The sequence below is a fragment of the Neoarius graeffei genome, chromosome 17, assembly GCF_027579695.1.
Source record: "Neoarius graeffei isolate fNeoGra1 chromosome 17, fNeoGra1.pri, whole genome shotgun sequence".
NCBI classification, from domain to species: Eukaryota; Metazoa; Chordata; class Actinopteri; order Siluriformes; family Ariidae; genus Neoarius; species Neoarius graeffei.
In genome coordinates, this window is record NC_083585.1 from 38,603,817 (window position 1) to 38,628,842 (window position 25,026).

The window sequence follows — 25,026 nt, forward strand, 5'->3', positions numbered from 1 at the left end:
ACAGTGATAGAGTTAATAATTATGCTCGAGGATTGTCTAACCTTAGGGTGTGGTACTGGCTGTGTTTCAGTAGAAATCTGCATTTTTAGATCTGTGGGAATGACAGCAGTGCATAGGGCTGGAAATTGTGGTGGAAAAGGCACAGTGAATGACTGTAATCCTGACTCATTAATGCAGTATGTGAGGAAAAGCTGAAGAGAAATTGTGCCTTCGGTGATGGAAAATGTCAGTTCAGGTTGCGATCAGCCTGTGTAGAGAAGGATATTATAGTAGGACTACAGTGCATAAACCCCATGTTTGAGAGTTCAGTGGTGCAAAAACCACACACACCAACCTACAGAGATGTGGAAGGATGTGATATGTTCAGATGAGTCATGCTTCAACATGTTCTTGACGAGTGGGCGAGCACACTAAGACGTGTATGCTTGACCTCTAGAAGGAGGGGGTCTGGTAGCTCTGTTATGCTGTAGAAGTTTCCACATGTCTTCTTGGAGAGAACGGTCATGACACATCGATATAAAGTTATTTGATGAAAGCCATTTCTGTCCTGGTGGGTGTGGTCTCTTCCAGGATGACCCTGTCCCCGTCCCGTCCCGTCCCGATCCACAGGACAGGAGGGCCGAATGAACAGTTTGATGAAAATGACAGTGATGTAAATCGTATGTTATTTCAACCCAGTTGAACACCTATGGGAGATTTTGGAGTGATGTTGTAGACAGTGCTGTCTATCACTATCATCAAAACACCTGAGGGAGGGGGTGTCATGGCTCAGTCGACTAAGGCGCCATACCATAAATCCGGGGACCCAGGTTCGATTCCGACCCGAGGTCATTTCCCGATCCCTCCCCGTCTCTCTCCAGCTCATTTCCTGTCTCTACACTGTCCTATCCAATAAAAGTGAAAAAAGCCCAAAACACCTGAGGGAATCTTTTAGAAGAATGGTGTTAATCCTTCCAGTACAGTTCTTGAGATTTGTATCGAAGCTGTTCTGGTGGCTCGTGTTGGCCCAACGCCTTACTAATAGCGCCTACAGACTCAGGTTTCAGCAGTTATATAAGTTTATTGCAAGCTGCACTGTGCAACATAGACGTTACAGGTCAAAAAAGTTCAACCTAGGTGTTTGTGTTTTTTTTTTTTTTTGACTGGAGTTAAATTTTTTTAATGTCGTTCATAATTTCCAACCTAGGTAAATTTTTGGATTATCAAAGATTCTTAAAAGGGATTTTTCCATCACTTCTTTGTCTCTCTTTTCTTCCATCCACTTCCTCTCTGTCTACACCTACCTAGTATTTCCTCTTGTCTGTCTGTCTGTCTTTCTACCTATTCCTATCTACCTAATTAGCATTTAAAAAAAAATCTTTTTCATACTTAACCAGGATTCAAACTTGGAACCTTCTGATTCTTAACTCCGTGCCTTAGGACACTTGATACCACAAGACACTTTATATTGCCTTTGCATTAATTTGTCTTGTAAACTCATTGATTACCAATTCATTTATTCATCTTTTTAAAGTCATACAATAAAAGTATCTAGCTGGCCAAAGACTTAAAGTTAGACAGCCTTTCGATTTCATAAAATTGGTCAAATTTAGTTCATTCTGAAATTTGGTCATTGTGATATATGTTTATTTCTGTAATATCTCACAAAATATCAGGCCATTCTGTAGCTGGGAAGTTATTTAATTTGAGGGGATTCCCAAGTAAATAATGTGCATGAAATTGCTCACTTCATGCAGTCAAGCAGACAGAGGAAGTCTGTGTGCGCATGCACAGCTTTACCTTTGACCGTGCACTGACAGTTGCATCATTCTGTCACGAAATGAACAGCTGATCACACCGAGGTGCTCGCTGACCACCGATATTTATTAGTTTGGTCCTGCGTTTCCTTTCCTTCGCAACATAACGTCTTTTCTTCTCGCTTTCCGTTACTGTAATCGGTCTTTCACGTTTCACTTGCACACTAATGCCCTCTGTTTTCCTCTCGTTTCAAATTTGTATCCCACAATGCCTTGTGCGAACGGGGAAAACCCACCATGTGATGCATGACGTAGTATTGGGTCATGGTGAAGTAGGAAAAAATAGCGGATAATTTTAGGGCCACATGGCCCTAAATTAATTTAACTGTTATATTAAAACAAAGCAAATAAAATTGGAAGTCTGTGATTTGAATTCAGTAGCTTTCAGTCCTCTAAACAAAAATAACTGGGTGTCTGGGAAAATTCTTTTTATGACCTATGCTTGAAAAATCGAAAAGGCAGTCTACCTTTAAGTTGTTACAAGTATTGCGGAAACAAAATAACCACCAACACACCAGAAGTAGGTGTAGGATAGCTGGAGGATCAACACAGCAGCAACTGTACACAATAAGTGCCACAAACATTGTCACCAAGCATTCATTCATGTCACAAATAATACTGTTATGATACACCAGTAATGCATGATTGTCTTGAAAATGATATCCACTTGTATAAAAATAAATACACCGAGACTGACAGAGGAAGACCTGAGGCTGTTTTGGCATTGTGTTTCGGTGCTTGAGAAAGAGCCGTGTCTTTTTGCGTTCTTGATGCTTGAGTGGAAATCCACAGAGGGCATGAAGTTCTGTAGCTTGCTCCATAACCTTGGCACCAGATTTGATACGAGTATCGGATGAAACAATTGCCGTTACGCAATCTTCTGTCATTTGGGAACTCGAGTGTAGATCTGCACAGTAAGAGAAAGCTGCAAAGTTTCTCAGTTTTCTGGAAGTTTTGTGTTTGCATTTCCTTTAGTAGCAAAGCAAGGTCACAGACTGCAGCATGGCTTTTAACAATCCCGTGGTTAAACAGCGAGCTCATACTGATCACAGTGGTGGAACAGCTCTTCGCACGCTTACCCTCAGGCGCTGTGCTTCCACCTAATTATCTATTATTACTATGACTTATAGCGACGTATGACATTTATGACTACTTCTACCTGAAACATCCTGTTCCCTGTGATAAAACATCACTTACAGTTATATGATACCACATCACCGATAAATTCTCAAATCCGATTGGTCAGAAGGTTTAATTTATTTCCTTTTCCTTTTCTCGAACAGCACGGCTCTGACCGTAGCAGTACGCTCAAATCACGGGTATAATTTAATGCACTTGTTCTCATATGTTATTGTTTCTATAGCAATATCTCATTCACAGGGAATTGTGTGGTGGGCACTTCATATAATCTCAGACTAATAATATATTGTGTGGGTTTATTTTTTTTTTCCTTGTAAGGAGATGTTTTGTTTAATATTTATGGAAGTAGTCTCCATTGGCAGTGTTTTGTATCAGTTATTGTGTTTTCCATCACAAAGACTCAATCTTCTATTCAGAAGTGATCAGTATTTGCACATAGATCTGCAATTCTTTCCTTAGAAAAAAAAATTTCTTTAACAGACGCCTGTGAGATCGGACATCACGCAATACCTGTATAAAACCATGTCATGGTTAGTCATCAGACGGGAGGTGATGTGGTGAATGAGGGTGGGATTCTGAGGTAAAATATTAAACCGAGCACTTTAGGACACTAAACTTTGCTGGTTAATGTAAACTTTTATTGTGTTATTTCTCTGTTATGCCAGGTTCATGTTTCTCTAATGCCGCTTTTCCACTACCAACGCGGCTGAGTTGGGCTGAGTCGTGCCGTGCTGAGTCGAGCTGAGTGGGGCTGTTGGAGTTGCATTTCGACTACAACCGCGCTGAACCGTGCTGGCTGGAAGTGGGTGGACACATTGGGTGGAGTTAGCGAAAGTGGGTGGACGTCACGTGATGTCGTTAGGCGGCGCAAACAGTGACATCAGTGACCTTTTAAGCGGTAGTCTCATGACCCGGATCGTAAACAATAAACATGGAGGACATGGGGTCGTTAGTGTTGCTGGTCTTGGTGCTGTGGCTTGTCACCGACAACGGCAACAGATACTGGCAAGAGCGTATAGATGAGGCGAGGCGCATAAGGCTTCAGAAATTCTCATAATTCGTAATTCTTCTTCTTCCGGGTTTACGGCGTGTGTGGGCGTGTGAGGACACTCCTCCTCACCAATCAGTGCACAGGGGAGTGTCTCCTCACGCCCCTAGCCTCACTCGGCTCGGTTTGGCTCGCTTCAGCCCCACTCCAAAACCGTGCGAGTTTTGGGTGCTGAGTAAGGCTGAAGCGAGCTGAGTCGTGCTGCTCTAAGGTAGTCGAAACGCGAGCCGTGTCGGGCTGAAGTGAGCTGAAAAAGGGCAGTGGAAAAGGGCCATAATACAACTGAATGGGAGGATTTTTATTGTTTGCAGTCGTCTCAGTTCGAGTTTCCACTTTTATTGGAACAGTTAGGTTTCTGTTCCTGTTGTGCAAGCCATAAAAGGTCTGGTTTGGTAGATGAGTTGAGCAGTACTGAACACGCCGGATCAACCAGAAAACGTGGATCTCTTCTCCGTATTTGATCTCCTATGAAGAGACACTGAGAATAAAAATCAGAATTATGTTTTAGAAATCTGATGTTATTACCTGGAGAAGAAGAAGCCTTTGTCACGTACATTACAACACAGTGAAAGTCTTTACTTCACATATCCCAGCTTGTTAGGAAGTTCAGGTCAGAGCGCAAGGTCGGCCATGATACGGTGCCCCGGAGCAGAGAGGGTTAAGGGCCTTGCTTAAGGAGCCAACAGTGGTAGCTTGGAAGTGGTGGGGCTTGAACCCCTAACCTTCTGAGTAGTAACCCAGAGACTTAACCATTGAGCCATCACTGCCCATGCTCGAGTTATAGCAAAAAGCCTAAGTCAGCTGTGGAAAGCATTGGATAGATACAGCAGTCAATCAATCAATCAATCAATATCCATGAAAATTCTCCTAATGGCAATTAAAAAATTAATTGTATTAATAGGGTATGACAAGGTTCGAGGACTGAGTTAGATTTTAGTGACATTTAGGGTAAAAAAATCAATTTGTGATATATGGACTGAAAATATGAGTATAGGGTCAAATTTTCTCAGGAATCTGAAAATGACATAATTTATGCAAAATCTTTAATAGTCGATTGGGTCGATTGACTTCATCATTCAATGGTCATGACAATACTTGAAAAATTGGTAAAAACGGATGTGAAATTTTGTCGTAAAAAAACCTTGATCTCATTTCAGAAAGGATTTTAGACCAAAATAATGTAAACTGGTTGTAGTCCATATAAATGGGTATAATTGATTAAATTTTGGTAACTCTACATTCAAAATTGAATGAATGCAAGTTTTTTTTACAACAGTGTGTATTTTTTTCACGAACTGAAAATCGATATGGGTAGGGTTAGTAAAAGTACTAATTTTACTTATCTGGTGTTAGAATTAACTTATGTATTGGGTACTGTCTTATTCCCAACAAAATTACAAAGAGATTGCTGTATAATACATGCAGGTTTATCATTATATAAACTCAACAGGAAGAATGAAAAGCCAAATCCTTACCCAGAAGCTCAAAATTCCTAAAAATTTTGTCACATGATGTTCATTGATGAAACTGGCTGGTATGACATCATTACTTGCTGCAGCCACTGAAACTGATACTGATTTAAAAGAACACAACATAAACTCTTATTCTAAGGTTAATAGATAGCAAGTTTATCACTATTTTGCAAACTGCAACAGGATTAATGTGGATGTTCAAAATATTTTGTCACCAAAAATAAGTCATTTTTGCCTACTTTTTAGTAAAAATCATGCAAAAAGTCAAGTAAGGGCTGATCATACAGCTTTTTAGGTGTTATATTCTGAAACTACAGCATTTTTTTCTATAAGGAAAACACAAAACATTGCATATAGGGCCTTTATCTCATCTCATCTCATTATCTCTAGCTGCTTTATCCTGTTCTACAGGGTCGCAGGCAAGCTGGAGCCTATCCCAGCTGACTACGGGCGAAAGGCGGGGTACACCCTGGACAAGTCGCCAGGTCATCACAGGGCTGACACATAGACACAGACAACCATTCACACTCACATTCACACCTACGCTCAATTTAGAGTCACCAGTTAACCTAACCTGCATGTCTTTGGACTGTGGGGGAAACCGGAGCAAACCCACGCGGACAACATGCAAACTTCGCACAGAAAGGCCCTCGCCGGCCCCGGGGCTCGAACCTGGACCTTCTTGCTGTGAGGCGACAGCGCTAACCACTACACCACCATGCCACCCTAGGGCCTTTATTTATTCAACAATATTTTTTTCACACCGATGTCACAAAAATCTAACTCAAAGTTTCAACCTTGTCGTATGTTGACCAATACTTTGTGTATGAAATTTATTACTGTTTGGTGGATACAATAACACAGCATGAATTTATTTACTTTTTATTTATTTATTTGATTTGTCACATAGTTTGTGACAGGGGTAGAGTACAGGGTTTTCACCCCTAATTATTTTCAACCCCTTTGGCATCAGTTTTTACACCGGATGCCCTTCCTGACGCAGCCCTCCCTAATCTTCCCGGGCTTGGGACTGGCACCAAGTATGCACTGGCTAGTGCAACCCCAGTGGCTGGGCATTTTTACCTAATGTGCATTTCTTTGAAAAATGTATTAATGAAATCTAATTTCACATAACTTTTTTCATTAAAATATTTTAAAAATTAACAAAATTAAGACTCTCAAATGCAACTTTTTAATCAAAATATTATAACACATTGAATTATCCAGTTAGTCAGTCGGCCCACGGGAGAGTTCAGAGTAGAACAGCCAGACTTGTTCGAGCTGACGGGAAATCTCCAGTCAATCAAATAACCACTCTATACAACCGTCGTGAACAGCAAAGCTTCTCAGAACACAACACACCAAACCTGAGGTGAATGGGCTAGAACAGCAGAAGACCACATCAGGCTGTACTCTTGTCAGCCCAGAACGGGATTCTGAGGCTACAGTAGGCACAGAAACCGAACAGCTGAAGGTTGGAATAAGACCATGTGATGTTTGTGCAATCTTTGACTGTCCACTCCAGGAAATAAGCTGAATGATGGTGAGTCAGGAAGGAACATTTCGAGCTGCTCCAACCCTTGTACAACGGCCCCTTGAGAGTTCCCAGAACTTGATGTCTATTCAAACTTCAGCATGATTTAGCTGTTCTACATCATGCTGGGTTGTAGCTTATAAATCAGATTGCTGGTGCAGTGTCAGGAGAAGTGGTGGGAATAAGACAGCTGAGTAATGGAAAGAGGCTGCAGAGGAATGGTTCTCCCATGAGAACCTTACAGCTTACAGCATGCTGCTCTGTGCTGAGTTGTGGCCGCTATTGTTCTTCCGCAGGAAAGTTCGTGCTTGTTTGTACTTGTCTGCAGAAGTGGTCTCTAGCTATTTTTTTCCTGCTTTGCTATTGTTTGCCTCTTTTCCCTCGTCCTTATGTGGAAGTTTCAAATGAAAATTGGGAATAAGGATTTTTTTTTTTTAAGATCATTACTGCCATCTAGTGGCACACTTTCATTTGCCAAAGTATCACTTAAGGACCCTGTGCTCACATTAAGATAAAACTTTATTAATCCCGAGGGAAATTCTTGTGCCAGAAATTGCTCCAGTACAAGTTTAAAAAAAACAAAACAATACAAGCTGGAAAAAAAAAACTGCACGTAAAATAAAAACTGTACAAAAAATAAATGCCAAACAAACCAGCCGAGTGCCTAATAGAACAACAATAGAAATACTGTAAGTTAGATATGGGGCGAAACTAAAAACTAAGATGGAAATGGAGAATGCAAAAACCAGTGCCTAGATGGTTAGCATTCTAACAGTAGAAATAAGGGAAGTTATGTGCCGTACCTGATGGTGAAAGTAAATATTGCACATGCATTGGGGAAAACAGTATTGCACATGGTGTTGAGAAAAACATTATCGCACATGACAATTCCATATATTGCACATGATATTGGTATTATTGTCTTGATTGATCACGCAGACATTGACACAAACATTGTAAAAAGAAAAGTAAAACAAAACATTTATTGGTATTGACGTTTAGTGAGATACTGAGTTTTTGCAGTCTGCGCAAAACATACAGTTCAGACAGTAATGTAGGTAATGACGTATTTTAAATACGTGCTGCATGTCGATAAATATCGCATTATTCACCTTGATACTGATATGCACTAACAAACCACATATTCTCCAATCGTGGACAATTTTATTTACATTTTGTAATAATAAGCATATCACAATTGCATTGTGCAACACTGTCGGTGCAATATTCAACCCCATTTCAGAGACCTTTATATATTGAAGCTTTAACGATAATTGCAGTTGACTGTGAGTAATAGGTGCTGTGTGTGTGCCAGAACACCTCTAATTGTTTCATAAAACCATAAACAGTGTACTTAAACTTGGTGACACTGAGTGATTTTTGTTTAGCTCTGTAACTCCTCTGACTGTCTGTCTGTTCCTCTTCACAAGTCATAGTCTAGAAGTACGAGCACAAGTGGCCCAGGTCTTTCTCTCCAAATTCCAGCTGTCCAGTGAAGAAATGGCCATTCTACGCTATGCTCGTGACGGCCCCATCACTGAGGTACCTTTTTAAAATAAACTGTATAACCCAAAAGTACGTGGACACCTGATCAGTCACACCTACCGTACAGTACTGTGCACAAGTCTGAGGCATCCTGTTTTTTTTTTTTTTCCATACAAACTTTGTTATAAGGGCGGCACGGTGGTGTAGTGGTTAGCGCTGTCGTCTCACAGCAAGAAGGTCCGGGTTCGAGCCCCGTGGCCGGTGAGGGCCTTTCTGTGCGGAGTTTGCATGTTCTCCCCGTGTCCGCGTGGGTTTCCTCCGGGTGCTCCGGTTTCCCCCACAGTCCAAAGACATGCAGGTTAGGTTAACTGGTGACTCTAAATTGACCGTAGGTGTGAATGTGAGTGTGAATGGTTGTCTGTGTCTATGTGTCAGCCCTGTGATGACCTGGCGACTTGTCCAGGGTGTACCCCGCCTTTCGCCCGTAGTCAGCTGGGATAGGCTCCAGCTTGCCTGCGACCCTGTAGAACAGGATAAAGCGGCTAGAGATAATGAGACTTTGTTATAGATTTCTGTTTTATAACTACATTATCAAGTCAGTACAAAAACATTTTAGAGTTCCAAGCATTCGTTTTCCAGCACAAAATTAAATGTTACAGAAAAAAGCACAAGAGACCATAAGGTTCTGTAAGATGCTCAGTAAAACCTACAGCTCATTTCCTTATAAAACTGCACTAACTGTACCTGAGACGACTATTATTATTATTTGTTTTAAATCAAAAGGTCGTCTCACACCAGATATTGACTTTGTTTCATTTATTATGGCTTACTGCTGTTTATAGTCTTTAAAAAAAAAAAAAAAATGTTGAAACATGGGCGGCACGGTGGTGTAGTGGTTAGCACTGTCGCCTCACAGCAAGAAGGTCCTGGGTTCGAGCCCCGTGGCCGGCGAGGGCCTTTCTGTGTGGAGTTTGCATGTTCTCCCCGTGTCCGCGTGGGTTTCCTCCGGGTGCTCCGGTTTCCCCCACAGTCCAATGACATGCAGGTTAGGTTAACTGGTGACTCTAAATTGACCGTAGGTGTGAGTGTGAATGGTTGTCTGTGTCTATTGCCCCTTTTCCACCAAAGCAGTTCCAGGGCTGGTTCGGGGTCAGTGCTTAGTTTGGAACCGGGTTTTCTGTTTCCACTGACAAAGAACTGGCTCTGGGGCCAGAAAAACTGGTTCCAGGCTAGCACCAACTCTCTGCTGGGCCAGACGAAAGAACCGCTTACGTCAGCGGGGGGGGCGGAGTTGTTAAGACCATCAACAATAAAAAGACCGCGAAAGATCGCCATTTTTAAGCGACGAGAAGCAGCAGCTGTACAAACGCGAAGTCATCCATTATTATTATTATTATTATTATTATTATTATTATTATTGTTGTTGCTGCTGCTGCTTTTTCCGTGTTGTTTTTGCTTCAATATTTGTGCCAAGGTTTATGCAAACGTAGCGACGTAACTGACGTATACAGCGACGTAATGACGTATACGGCGACGTAACTGACGTATACAGCGACGTAATGACGTGTCTTCCCTTAGCACCGTGAGCTATGGAAAAGCAAACTGGTTCTCAGCTGGCTCGCGAGTTGAACGAGTTGTGAACCAGCACTGGCCCCGAACCAGCCCTGGAACTGATTTGGTGGAAAAGAGGCATATGTGTCAGCCCTGTGATGACCTGGCGACTTGTCCAGGGTGTACCCCGCCTTTTGCCCGTAGTCAGCTGGGATAGGCTCCAGCTCGCCTGCGACCCTGTAGAACAGGATAAAGCGGCTACAGATAATGAGATGAGATGTTGAAACATTTAATTTCATTATTTTTAAGCCATTTTTGGTCTACAGCATTTCTTTACATGTGCCTAAGGCTTTTGCACACTACTGTAGATGCGCTTGTTGGACACCCTGTTGAGATCAGGCACTGATGTTGGGTGAGGAGGAGGCTCAGTGGGAATCCTTCTTCATCTTAACGGTATTGAGTGGGTTTGAGGTCAGGGCTCTGTGCAGGCCGTATCTCTTCTAAGCCGACCTTAGCAAACCACACCTTTGCATACAGGGACACTGTCATGCTCGAACAGGTTCAGGGCTCTTAGTTCCAGTGAAAGGAAATCTTAATGCTACAGCATACAAAGACTTCAGATACAATTGTGAGCCTCCAATATTTGGAGAAGACCCACATAGGGTTGTGCTTGTCAGGTGTCCACGTACATTTGTTGTGTGTGTCATGTTTATGCTATCAAGAGACTCATCAGGCAGGATGTGAGATAATATATTGTACATGGTGACCAGTTCGCTCTTTCACAGAGTTTTCCAATCACTGCCTGGGATATTGATGGGACATTTGGCTTTTGTTTATTATTAGGAATGTAGTCAATGTTTTTATACTACAGTTCTTCAGTTTTTATGCCACAATTCTTAATTCTGATTGGTCATAAGGTGTTGATTAATTTTCTATGACTACACGCCCCTGGCAATAGTTGTAGCTTTAATTCAAATCACAGATCTATATTAGCACGATTGATTGTTCTGATATATTCTTGTTACTATAGAAACAGTTAATTCACAGGGATATGTATGGCCTGGGGCGGCACGGTGGTGTAGTGGTTAGCACTGTCGCCTCACAGCAAGAAGGTCCCGGGTTCGAGCCCCGTGGCCGACGAGGGCCTTTCTGTGTGGAGTTTGCATGTTCTCCCCGTGTCCGCGTGGGTTTCCTCCGGGTGCTCCGGTTTCCCCCACAGTCCAAAGACATGCAGGTTAGGTTAACTGGTGGCTCTAAATTGACCGTAGGTGTGAATGTGAGTGTGAATGGTTGTTTGTCTCTGTGTCGGCTCTGCGATGACCTGGCGACTTGTCCAGGGTGTACCCCGCCTTTCGCCCGTAGTCAGCTGGGATAGGCTCCAGTAAAAGGTTCTGATTAAAATATCTCCTGAGTGTATACAATTCGGTTCACCATTCGAAATAAATGGACTGGACTAAAGAAATCGCTTTCAGACATGTTTATGCTTATTACCGAGGGAAAGTGCGTTCCTGTTTTAAAATATACTCCCACTTTCCTCACTTTCTTTGGCCAGTGGTCCCACGTGTGATGTACAGTAGATGTGACGCACTTCTGAGTTGTTACAGGAAGTTGTCAAAAAGAGTATTGAGACCACTGAGCTCTAGCGCCGGGCCTTTTCCATGAAATAAGAGTTTGGGTCACGGCGACAGCGTGTGTATGTCAGCCTTGGTTCGGAGGTTTCAGTTTCGAAAACTGTAAGAGTAGAATAACATAAAGTACAGACACTTGGTATAATTTTACTTCTGTGATATATCTCATCTCATTATCTGTAGCCGCTTTATCCTGTTCTACAGGGTCGCAGGCAAGCTGGAGCCTATCCCAGCTGACTACGGGCGAAAGGCGGGGTACACCCTGGACAAGTCGCCAGGTCATCACAGGGCTGACACATAGACACAGACAACCATTCACACTCACATTCACACCTACGGTCAATTTAGAGTCACCAGTTAACCTAACCTGCATGTCTTTGGACTGTGGGGGAAACCGGAGCAAACCCACGCGGACAACATGCAAACTTCGCACAGAAAGGCCCTCGCCGGCCACGGGGCTCGAACCCGGACCTTCTTGCTGTGAGGCAACAGCACTAACCACTACACCACCGTGCCGCCCAAGTTTGACGATAACATTTGTAAAAAATAGTACTCTTGTTAGGTTTTGATAACTCCTTTCAATATATTTCCTTAAAATATTTTCATTTATTTTAGATTATTATTTGTAATTTTAATTGTTTTTACAGCACTTGTAAATTAGGTATGAAGACCCCAATTTAGGACTCTAATAAAGATTATTGTATTGTATGGCTGACACTCATGTAAGAAGTGCTGACACCGTTTAATAGTCAGTAATTTTCTGACACAGGCAAGTCTGAATGATCGAGGACTTTTTTGTTCTTTTCAGTTTCGCTGTTACTGTCATTAGTCTTATTTCAAGAGAGTGAATAAAAGAGAGGGTGGTGAAGAAACAACTCGCCAGCAACAGGATAACAATAACTTATTTGTCTCATAGATGTTCACAACATTAAATGTAACTATAAACTGTTAAAATATGTCGTTCTTTAATAAAGAGCGTTTGGAGGCAAATTGCTGTGGTATAAGAGCCAAAAAGAATACTTCATAATGTGCTGTTATATTAAAATAATCAAATTTGGGGCAGTAATGGCATCACAACATCTTGTCATTGATTTCGTTTTATTTTTTAAAATGTATTATTTTATTAGTTTAAACATGCAGTTCTAATCAAGCTAGGACACAGTTCCTAGATTATTATTTGAATCAATAGTAGGATGTCATAGTTTTAAGATTCAAATACAGTAATTAATGATTTTTAATGAACTTTGGGCCAGACTGACTTGCAGAGTACATTATACCCACTGGCCAGTAACTCCCCTCACCCTTTTTGCTTGGATACAGGATTTCTTTAAAGCCCTGAATCGTGTGAAGAATATCCATGAAGATGTGAAGGTCCTGCTGAGGACAAATCAGCAAACAGCAGGGTGAGAGAGAGAGAGAGAGAGAGAGAGAGAGGAAAGACAGAGAAAATTTGCTTTGACTTTGACATGAAAACTTTTTTCATTGTTGATGCGGTGTGTTTTAACTCAGATTGGAGATCATGGAACAAATGGCAGTGTTACAGGAGACATCATATGAGCAGCTGTATCGCTGGGCTCAAAGTGAGTGTGTGTTCATGCTCATTAAAACGCAATTCCAGAAAGGTGACACATTTCTGCAGTCGTGTGACAGCTGTTGTGAGGGAGTGTTTAAAAAAAAAAAAAAGTCATGGACAAATACTGATTAATTATTTGATGTTCTTATTAAAATGTTTATTAAAAGCCTTAAGTAAAGGCACTGAATTGTTTTTCTTTTAAATCAAACACCCATTTTTCATAGAAGTTGTTTTCATATCTTTATTTTTTCTTGCTCACACTCATCAGTTTTTTTGTATTTTTTTTTTTCTTCTTGTCTCTCGCTATTTCACACCTTTTATCATAGATGAGTGTCGGGGATTGACTCAGGAGACGTGTGATGTTCCTCCTGTGCTCACTCAAGCCATGGAGGCTTTGCAGGACCGGCCTGTTCTTTATAAGTGAGTGTGCGCGCGCGCACACACACACACACGCACGCACACACACGGTGTCAACTTATGACAACAGTGTCTTGTGAGAGTGTAAAGCAGCTCTTTCAAAAGTCTTTCACTACAGTAAAGTTGAATTTTTATTTTCTATAAGAGCAGCTGTGACAATAGTACCAACCACAAGGTTTATAGTATACAAGTATTAATGCACTGATTCTAATATGTTATTGTTTCTATCCTTTCTAACTTGAATAACCGGCATCTGTATGGAGGAAGCTCCATGTAAATTGATTTAACAAATATATCTAATAGTTGATCGGGCGCAATTTCCTCTGATTTAACATTTTTCGAAGGGTCTCCAGTGTCAGCACTTTGTAACAGTCAGAAGTTTTCAGACATGAAAGTTTTCAGATTGCATGTTGCAGTTTCAGTAACAAGAAGCTATGTTTTATTAGTTCATCCGGCCGACAGGCGACGAGCTTATGCATGGATTAAAGTTTTCCGTCATGTGACGGATTTCCGTCAACTGAACTCTCCCAAGGCCAAATATGAGGTCGGCGCTGATCCGAGGAGAATTAAAATGACGGGTGGTTGTGTAGAGATTGGGTTATAACACTGATGTGTTGCAACACCATCAACTATCAGCAGGGTTTATTTAACTTTTTTGTTTTTTGAGCCATGCTTTGTGTCGTTCATTTCCTATGTTTGATCATGTTTAAACGTTCGCCGTCAACGGTGCGGCATTAAAAAAAACATGCGCTGTCAAAATTGGCAAAATGCATTCCCATGTGCTTGGCGTGCTTGTGTCTGACCATTTCTGTTTTGTATTAAATTAAATCTTGCCAAAATGACTTAGTTCAAACTTGGACATAGAAATAGAGCATGTTAAAAAAACCGAAAAAATAAACCCCGGAAAGCCCGCTCCTCTGCTTCAGCCAGACTTGAAGACCCAACGGTGCAATGCTTGCAGACTGTCAGAAGTAATTAGACCTAAATTTATAGCTAACAAATCAGCAGACGCCCCAACAATTATTATTTTCGTTAGGCCAGTGTGTAAGGTATGTTAGAACCGTGCCTTATAGCCTATGTTATATCACAATTTAAAGGACGTTTGAGGAGTTGGAGGCTGCGAGCGCAGTGATGTTCCGACATGCGCTAAACTTTATTCCCTGAAAATCATACACCAGCGTTCAATGCCCCAAACAGTCAAAATGTCTAGAAGACTACGGTTAAATAATAATCATAGCCTACTAAGTTAAATTACGTCAAAACATCTGTTTCTGGCCTATGAAATGATGGAGAAAAATGAGAATGAACGCAAAGTAGATAGCAGCCAACTTCACACGATCTTTTAGGTAACTTACACTCGTGTTGGCCACAATATTTCTCTTAATAAAATCTTGAATTGTTTTTGAAGTCATATTCAACACAAAGTAAGGTCAAACCCCAATTTTAATTTAAGCGAAGATCCAAACTTTTTTCTATATTGACGTCGAGCATAGAGGAGCATGTCATTCTGCTTTCGATTTCGGCAGCATGGATGCGCTTTACATGAAAGAAGGCACTGATGTGTCTGCCATCGATAAAGGTGTAAAAAACAAGTGGAGGTGGGCTTGGCTGTACGAAATAGGTGAAAACGGAAAGCCATTTAGTTCATGGTGCAAAAAACTAAACATTCCAGGCGCTTGCATTTGTGTGGTTTGCCACAAAAAAATAATATATGGAAGCAATGGAAAGAAAGTGCTGTCGCGCCATCAACTGGAAGCCAGCCACAAGGCCAATGTGGGTCTTCAGCACACCTCTTCTTTACCAGGAGCAAGTCTCACCTCAACGGAGGTCAGTCCATCTATGGCTGATCGTGTCTCGTCTCGTCTCGTCTTCTTCTGCTTATCCGGGACCGGGTCGCGGAGGCAGCAGTCTAAGCATGGAAGCCCAAATTTCCCTTTCCCCAGACATCTCGGCCAGCTCCTCGGGAAGAACACCGAGGCGTTCCCAGGCCAGCCGAGAGACATACTCCCTCCAGCGTGTCCTGGGTCTTCCCCGGGGCCTCCTCCCGGGGGGACATGCCTGGAACACCTCCCCAGGGAGGCATCCGAAAAAGATGCCCGAGCCACCTCAGCTGGTTCCTCTCGATGTGGAGGAGCAGCGGCTCTACTCCGAGCTCCTCCCGAGTGACTGTGCTTCTCACCCTATCTCTAAGGGAGCGCCCAGCCACCCTGCGAAGGAAACTCATTTCAGCCGCTTGTATCCGCGATCTTGTTCTTTCTGTCATTACCCAAAGCTCATGACCATAGGTGAGAGTCGGAACGTAGATCGACCGGTAAATTGAGAGCTTCGCCTTTTGGCTCAGCTCCTTCACCACGACGGACCGGTAAAGCAACCGCATGACTGCGGAGGCTGCACCGATCCGCCTGTCGATCTCACGCTCCATCCTTCCCTCACTCGTGAACAAGATCCCGAGATACTTAAACTCCTCCACTTGAGGCAGGACTTCTCCACCAACCTGGAGAGGGCAAGCCACCCTTTTCCGGTCGAGAACCATGGCCTCGGACTTGGAGGTGCTGATTCTCATCCCAGCCGCTTCACACTCGACTGCAAACCGCCCCAGTGCATGCTGAAGGTCCTGGTTTGAAGAAGCCAACAGGACAACATCATCCGCAAAAAGCAGAGATGAAATCCTGTGGTTCCCAAACAGGATTCCTTCCGGCCCCTGGCTGCGCCTAGAAATTCTGTCCATAAAAATTATGAACAGAACCGGTGACAAAGGGCAGCCCTGCCGGAGTCCAACATGCACTGGGAACAGGTCTGACTTACTGCTGGCAATGCGAACCAGACTCCTGCTCCGTTCGTACAGGGACCGGACAGCCCTTAGCAAAGAGCCCCGAACCCCATACTCCCGAAGCACCCCCCACAGAATACCACGGGGGACACGGTCGAATGCCTTCTCCAGATCCACAAAGCACATGTGGACTGGTTGGGCAAACTCCCATGAACCCTCGAGCACCCTATGAAGGGTATAGAGCTGGTCCAGTGTTCCGCGACCAGGACGAAAACCGCATTGTTCCTCCTGGATCCGAGGTTCGACTATTGGTCGAATTCTCCTCTCCAGTACCCTGGAGTAAACTTTCCCTGGGAGGCTGAGAAGTGTGATTCCCCTATAATTGGAGCACACTCTCCGGTCCCCTTTCTTAAAAAGAGGGACCACCACCCCAGTCTGCCACTCCAGAGGCACTGTCCCCGACTGCCACGCGATGTTGTAGAGGCATGTCAACCAAGACAGCCCCACAACATCCAGAGACTTGAGATACTCAGGGCGGATCTCATCCACCCCCGGTGCCTTGCCACCGAGGAGCTTGCAAACCACCTCAGTGACTTCGGCTTGGGTAATGGACGAGTCCACCTCTGAGTCATCAGCCTCCTGGTGCCACGTGCACTTATGGACACCCCTATGCTCGAACATGGTGTTCGTTATGGACAAACCGTGACTAGCACAGAAGTCCAATAACAAAACACCACTCGGGTTCAGATCGGGGAGGCCGTTCCTCCCAACCACGCCCCTCCAGGTGTCACTGTCGTCGCCCACGTGAGCATTGAAGTCCCCCAGTAGCACAATGGAGTCCCCAGTCTGAGCACCCCTCAGTACCTCTCCCAGGGACTCCAAGAAGGCCGGATACTCTATACTGCTATTTGGCCCGTAGGCACAAACAACAGCAAGAGCCCTCTCTCCAATCCGAAGGCGCAGAGAGGCGACCCTCTCGTTCACTGGGGTAAACTCCAACACATGGCGGCTGAGCTGGAGAGCTATAAGCAAGCCCACACCAGCCCGCCGCCGCTCACCACGGGCGACTCCAGAGAAGTGGAAAGTCCAGCCCCTCTCGAGGAGCTGGGTTCCAAAGCCCAAGCTGTGCGTGGAGGTGAGCCCGACTATCTCTAGCTGGTACCTCTCAACCTCCCGCACAAGCTCAGGCTCTTTCCCCCCCAGCGAAGTGACATTCCATGTCCCAACAGCCAGCCGCTGTGTCCGGGGATCAGGTCATCGAGGCCCCTGCCTTCGACTGCCACCCAATCCACACTGCACCAAACCCCTACTGCTACCTCTGTGGGTGGTGAACCCACAGGATCGTGTCTGTGCCATCGTGTCTGTGCACAGAAAATACGTGTCTGTGCTTTTATCTCAAAAACGAACAATGGTGAAGAATCACTCAGCAATAAATTGAATATATTAATCCATTAATTAATTGATAATAAAGTTATCAGTTCTAAGTTAACCATTCTCAGAATTTCATCGAAATCCACCCATAACACCCCCCCCTGTAAATTTTCAGTCAAATAATTTTTTTTTTTTTGCTTTAATCCATGCTTATGCCATCATGTGTTGTCTGTCTGGCAGCATCCACGTTTCAAGAAAATCGCTTCTTCTGTCTCAATTCTTCACCAATTTTTATTCTTTTTGGCAGGAAGGTAGGTCTGCTTGGGGTACATATGGCTTCTACCCAGATTTGCGTAATTGCAATTAATAATGAAGATATGGAGTAATTAATCAATCCCTAATGAGCAGTTTCCACACATCACTTCTTTTCCCTCAATTCTTCACCGATTTTGATTCTTTCTGGCATGAAGGTAGGGGTACCTAGGGCGCATATAACTTCTACCCAGATTTACTTAATTACAATTATTAATGAAGTTATGGACTAATTAAGCCTTAATGAGCAGTTCAACAAAAATCACTTCTTCTCGGTCAATTCCTCGCTGTTTTGGATTCTTTCTGGCAAATAGGTCGGTATAGCTTGCAACATTTATTGTGCAAGGTGGCCCACTTTAGATCGTTCCTTCTGGACTAGACGGGGCCGGAGTGAGCTACGCCGTCATTGACGGTCTCATTTCTTAACTTCAAGAGGGAGGGGAAAAAAGCAAAAATGATAGACATTTTATATCAACAGTTTTTTAAATTGTTCTCAAGCGTGTTTTCAGTGCCAAATATTGCACGAATATCAAAATCAATATCGAATGAATATTTGTTGCCACGTGGAGCAGGTAGATGTGCGGCGTGACGAGGAGGGACAGGATTAGAAACGAAAGAATTAAAGGGATACTGAAAGTGGGGAATATATCAGAGAAAGTACAGGAAAGGAGGTTGCAGTGGTATGGTCATGTGATGAGGAGGAGCATGTTGGACGAAGAGTGATGGACATTGAGGTGGAAAGAAAAAGATGAAGACCGAAACGAAGATGGTTAGAAAGTATTAGAATGGACTTAAGAGAGAAAGGCCTGTCTGGACAAGTGAGCAATCGTGCAGTGTGGAAGAGATTCGTCAAATCCGTCAGCCCCCACAGAAGTGGGAGAAGATGTCTGTAGAAGAAGGAGCAGTCACTTGTGCATTGCACTTCTTCATAATAACCACATGGTGGCAGGTTCACACTATCGCTGACTAGAACTGATAAAATACACATTGAAATGATGTTAGAATGGAAGCAAGAACAATGCTGTGAAGGAGAATACCATGTGTCAAGATGTGAATGAAAAAGATCACGGTCGTAGCTTTGACATGATAGAATTGGACATTGATGGATTTTAGAACAAAATCTGCTTCTCTTTGCGATACAAACTTGAAGCACTGTAACACAGCTCTTGTACATTACCTAATGTTGCTGAAACACACTCAGACTTGCTTAGCTCAGGAAATAATGCTGATGCAGAATAAAATAAACGAGTAATCTGTCAGGACATGACTTTATCTGTGCAGCCTAAATGTCGCAACTAATAGCTTAGAAATATCCTGCTGAGAAGCCAGACTAAGAGGTACACTTATTATATATTGCTTTGGAGGGAAATGCTTGCCAAAAATTTCTGAAACTAGTGATCACTGACAAACCAAGTGCTGGGTGCTAACTGAAGAACGATATTGATTATGGGAAATAAAATCAAGGTTAGTATTACAGTGTACATTTAATACCCATGTTTCTTCTGTGTATCAGCTTTAGGTTGTATGTTTTTTGTTTGTTTTTTAACATGACTGATATAGATTTAAAAGTACTGTACTTGCTTTATATTGAGCAAATTGTGTTTCACTCAAAACCATAAAAGTATAAAAATGAGTAATTGACCAGTAGAATTGTCCGAATGAATACAGGATCATTTTGAGAGAGCTTATTGATTGAAATCTTGGCGTAATTTTTTTGTTTTTATTTATGATTTTCATTTTACTTTCTGGTAGCTAGCATGCATTTTATCTTATTTTATCTCTAAAACTTTTAAACGCAAATCTTTTAAACAAACAATGATGGAATACGATAACATTTTATATGAGTCCGTGTGAAAATGGAGTATGAATTCTTTCTATTTCAATTTGCCCTGTTTTTGTGGTTTTGGCACGAGTAGCTTTTGGTTTCATTATTTTTTTTCCTCAGAAACAATCCCATTTAATGTAATGAGACATTTCTAAGGAGAATGTTCTGTATAAGCGAATGCCTATCTGACTGTTTCCCTAGACAGTATAAACTTTGTGCCAAGAGTTATTTCTTATCACTGTTTGCCTCGCAGAGAGCGTAAGAAAATATCCCTCAGTCATTCCTTTGGTGAAAAGTGCTGAAATACTTTTCCACATACTCTGAGAATAACTTCCAGTTAAAGAATAAACTACGGGAGCATTAGTGGAATATAAGCCTGAGTGATATGGTACCATAATGTCGATATTGTGATAAATTGCCTCACGTTACAGTTTTCTGACATCTTTTTAGATTTTTTTTTGTTACACACTTAAAAATTTAACTTATTTACAAACTGACTGGAAGTAGCTGATGTGATGGTCACATTTTATACTTAAAATGTTTCATCTTTAAAATTGTAAAGCATTTTTAGAGATTTAAAACGTGTCATCTTTTAATATACAGGGTTAGTCAAAATTATGTTAACACTTAAAAGGTAGAAGCCATTTATTCACAAAACACACATCATATGTGCAAGATGATTTACAAGACGGTCTCAACCTGTCCGCCATCGTGTTCAACACACAAAAACCAGCGAGCAACAGTACCATTTTTAAAGAATAATAAAAATAAGAATAATAAAAATAATCCATTAGTGTTAACATAGGGCGGCACGGTGGTGTAGTGGTTAGCGCTGTCGCCTCACAGCAAGAAGGTCCGGGTTCGAGCCCCGTGGCCGGCGAGGGCCTTTCTGTGCGGAGTTTGCATGTTCTCCCCGTGTCCGCGTGGGTTTCCTCCGGGTGCTCCGGTTTCCCCCACAGTCCAAAGACATGCAGGTTAGGTTAACTGGTGACTCTAAATTGACCGTAGGTGTGAATGTGAGTGTGAATGGTTGTCTGTGTCTATGTGTCAGCCCTGTGATGACCTGGCGACTTGTCCAGGGTGTACCCCGCCTTTCGCCCGTAGTCAGCTGGGATAGGCTCCAGCTTGCCTGCGACCCTGTAGAACAGGATAAAGCGGCTAGAGATAATGAGATGAGTGTTAACATAATTTTGACTAACTCTGTATTTACAGAATATTAATTGTTTTATAGGCATATTCAGTGACCTCTATAAATTGATGCATTTAATCATGTATGTAAATAATGTCTTCAATAATCGTGATGTGATATTTTATGTCCATCCTAAGTGGAATGAGTAACATTAGACATCTCTAATGTTAGAAAATATCGTCAATTGGAATATAAATAAGTGTATATACACCGATCAGCCATAGCATGATATAAACCATAAACCACTGACGTGAATAACATTTGATTATCTCATTACAATGATACCTGTCAAGAGGTGGGATATATCCGGCAGCAAGGGAACAGTCAGTTCTTGAATTTGATGTGTTGGAGGCAGGAAAAATGGGCCAGTGTAAAGATCTGGGTGACTTTAACAATGGCCAAATTGTGATTGCTAGATGACTGGGCCAGAGCATCTCTGAAACAGAAGGTCTTTTGAGGTGTTACCAGTATGTAGTAGTTTAGAACCTACCAAAAGTGGTCCAAGTAAGGACAACTGGTGAATTGGTGACAGGCTCATGATGCCCAAGGTGCACTTATGGGGGTCGAGGACTAGCTCATCTGGTCTGATCCAACAGAAGAACTTTTGTAGTACAAATTGCTGAAAAAGTTAATGCTGGCTATGGTAGAAAGGTGTCAGAACACACAGTGCATCATAGATTGCTGTGTGTGGGGCTGTGTAGCTGCAGACCGGTCAGAGTGCCCATGCTGACCCCTGTACACCACTGAAATAGGCACGTGAGCATCAGAACTGTACCACTGAGCAATGGAAGAAGGTGGCTTGGTCTGATGAATCATCTTTTCTTTTATATCATGTGAATGGCTGATGCATGTGAATCACGTACCCGGGGAAGTCATGGCACCAGGATGCACTATGGGAAGAAGGCAAGCCGGCGGAGGCAGTGTAATGCTCTGGGTAAACCTTGTTTTGCTGGGAAACCTTGGGTCCTGGTTTTCATGTGGATGTTACTTTGACACATACCATCTACCTAAACATTGTTGCAGACCAAGTACACTCATTCATGGTAACGGTACTCCCTAATGACAGTGGCCTCTTTCAGCAGGATAATGCGTCCTGCCACACTGCAAAGATTGTTCAGGAATGGTTTGAGGAATATGACAGAGTTCAAGGTGTTGACTTGACCTACAAGTTTCCCAGATCAAAGTCCGATCGAGCATCTGTGGGACAAGTCCATGGAGGTGGACAAGTCCATGGAGGTCCCACCTGGTCACTTACAGGACTTGAAGGATCTGCTGCTAACATCTTTGTGCCAGATACCACAACACACCTTCAGAGGTCTTGTGGAGTCCATGTGTAATGTTATGGCTGATCGGTGTATATGTATGGGAAGCGTAGATAAACCTTACAGTGGTTCCAGACAGATTGTTATACCTCATGTATACATTAGTTTCTTTTCCCAACACTTGTTCACTCTTTATGTGAGTGTTTCTCACCCTGTTCTGTTTCCCACATTCTGTGCCCATGGTCCCTTGACAAGCAGGAGTTGTTAAAGTCCAAGGCCAGAGTGGAGAGAGGATGAGAAAGTGTGTTCCTGTAACGTGTGCCAAGTCCCTCCACCCCTCTCCGCCTCCGTCTTCTCTGCGGCTGTTGTAGAGCTACTGTTTAGTCTGCTCAGCTCTGTTCTCAGCGCATAGATCAAAACAGTGCTACTCTTCCGTGCCACACCAGGAGCCTCCATTGTTTTCATTTGTGTGTGTGACCAAGGCTCTCTAACCTCACATATTTTTCTCGCACTCATTTTGGAGGTCAGGGCTAAAATTTGGACAGGAGGGCTTTGTTTTCAATGTTTCATTCCTCGCTCTCTTGCTCTCTCCATAATTCAGATACATTTTGGACGAATTTGGCACGGCGAGGCGCAGCGCGGTGGTCCGTGGCTTTATCGATGCACTAACACGAGGGGGCCCAGGGGGCACGCCCAGACCAATAGAGATGCATTCACATGATCCTATGAGGTAAAACACAATGATACAATGTGCACAATCACCTTTTACCCACCCTTTCAAAAGCACATTGAAAACCTAATAGCTTTTTTCAGCTCAAAACATAAACCGATTGTTTCACAGCTAATTGAGGGTCATCTTCAGGGCCATGTTGTCGTTTAGCACTAAAAGCCACTTCATATCTCATTACATTACACACACACACAGCACTCATCCTCATACTGAACTTTTTTTGGCTGTCTCTAAAGTGACAAATTCAATTCAGGCTCCTAAAGACATTTAAAAGGAAGCTGGTTGTCTTCCAGGGAATCCTCAGGTCTTCTTCAGGGAATCGGCTAGCGTAGAGGGGGTTCAGAGAAAGGGCAGAGAAAGGGATTTCTGGATACTGCAAGTGTAGCATCCTTTTGCTCTGCTAACATCTTTCTCTCAGAACCTGGCAAGGGAACATCAGGTTCTCAGTAGAATGCTGATAAAACATGAGCTGTGCAGTTCTCAGAGAACTGCAGGTCATCTCTGTTAAAGGAAATTTAGTGTAATAATAATCTGCTCGATATCCTTCTAATTCAGTGGTTTTTCTTTATTTTTATTAATTAAAAGACGCGTCATGTCTTAAAGTAATGATGGATGTTGTTTCTCTTTCCTTAGTTGGGCGATTCTTGACATAATACGGATTACTCCAGTTGTGGAATAGGGTTATTTACTATTTACTGTTTGGTCTCAAATGCATTAAGAAGGCAAGAAATTGTACGAATTAACTGAAAAGCATTCCAGGTAACTACCTCATGAAGCTGGTTAAGATAATGCTAATAGTGTGCAAAGTGTCATCAAGGTAAACAGTGGATATTTTGAAGAATCCAAACTATGAAAATTATAAACACATCTTTGTTTACCACATAATTCCATAGTTTTGATGTCTTCAGTACTGTTTTTTACAATACGGAAAATAGTCAAAATACAGAAAAACTTATGAGTCGGTGTGTCCAAACTTTTGAATGGTGCCTTTAAGTTCTTCTGATTGAGCTCCTCTATCCCTTGATACCCCGCCCCATCCACAGAGCATGAGGGCTCACTGAATGGTTTGAGGAGGATAAAAATGATGTAAATCATGTGCTTCAGTCACCAGATGACAACCTGAACACCTATGGGAAATTTTAGTGAGCTGTCGGGAAGCGCCCTCCTCCACCACCATCATCATCAAAACACCAACTGAGGGAATGTCTTTTGACAACAATGGTGTTTATCCTCCAGTACAGTTCCAGAAACTTGTAGAATCTGTTGCAAGACGTATTGAAGCTGTTCTTGTTGTGGCCAAAAACCTTACTAGAGGTTTCTCGAGAAATGGGACTTTCTGATAAAGATCCTTCTTTAGGCTCATGCTCAGAACTGAAAAGCAAGAACCTTTTTGCATTAAAAAAAACAACAAAACAAAAAAAGAACCCTCACTTTGAGAGCTTTATAGCTTTTGACTTTTGATTTGTTTCGCTCTCTTCCTTTAATGGTAACAAGCCAAATATACACACAACCTGAGCAGCTTAGTGTGAGGTCCTGGCAGTGACGCCAAACAGTATAATGTTTAGGCTGCGTGTGTGTTTTGTTGTGTTAGGTACGTAGGGGACATGCTGGCGTGGCTGCACCAGACCACAGCTTCAGAGAAGGAGCATCTGGAGGCTCTGCTCAAGCACACTACAGGGCAAGGTACATTATCTAGAAGACCTATAAATACATTATAGCTCTCAAAGTTGCTGTGGAAAGAATTTTGGACATTTTATAAAATCAATTCCGGGAATGAAATAAGAGTAGATTCATTCTCTCTCTCTCTCTCTCTCTCTCTCTCTCTCTCTCTCTCACACACACTAATAAATAAATAAATCATCTCATTATCTCTAGCTGCTTTATCCTTCTACAGGGTCGCAGGCAAGCTGGAGCCTATCCCAG

At 42.6% G+C, this 25,026-nt stretch overlaps 1 protein-coding gene across 3 annotated transcripts in view; it reads left to right on the forward strand.

The window, feature by feature from the left end:
- The window catches only part of cog6 (component of oligomeric golgi complex 6), a 101,305-nt gene that overhangs the window by 24,682 nt on the left and 51,597 nt on the right, over positions 1-25,026 (forward strand). For 2 of the 3 annotated variants that reach the window (XM_060944169.1, XM_060944171.1), the window contains exons 5-10: positions 8,421-8,532; positions 12,975-13,057; positions 13,164-13,234; positions 13,554-13,647; positions 22,975-23,103; positions 24,695-24,786. In XM_060944169.1, coding sequence (XP_060800152.1) covers positions 8,421-8,532; positions 12,975-13,057; positions 13,164-13,234; positions 13,554-13,647; positions 22,975-23,103; positions 24,695-24,786 — 581 coding nt within the window. The remainder of the gene's footprint in view (positions 1-8,420; positions 8,533-12,974; positions 13,058-13,163; positions 13,235-13,553; positions 13,648-22,974; positions 23,104-24,694; positions 24,787-25,026) is intronic. The other variant, XM_060944170.1, reaches the window with a different exon arrangement.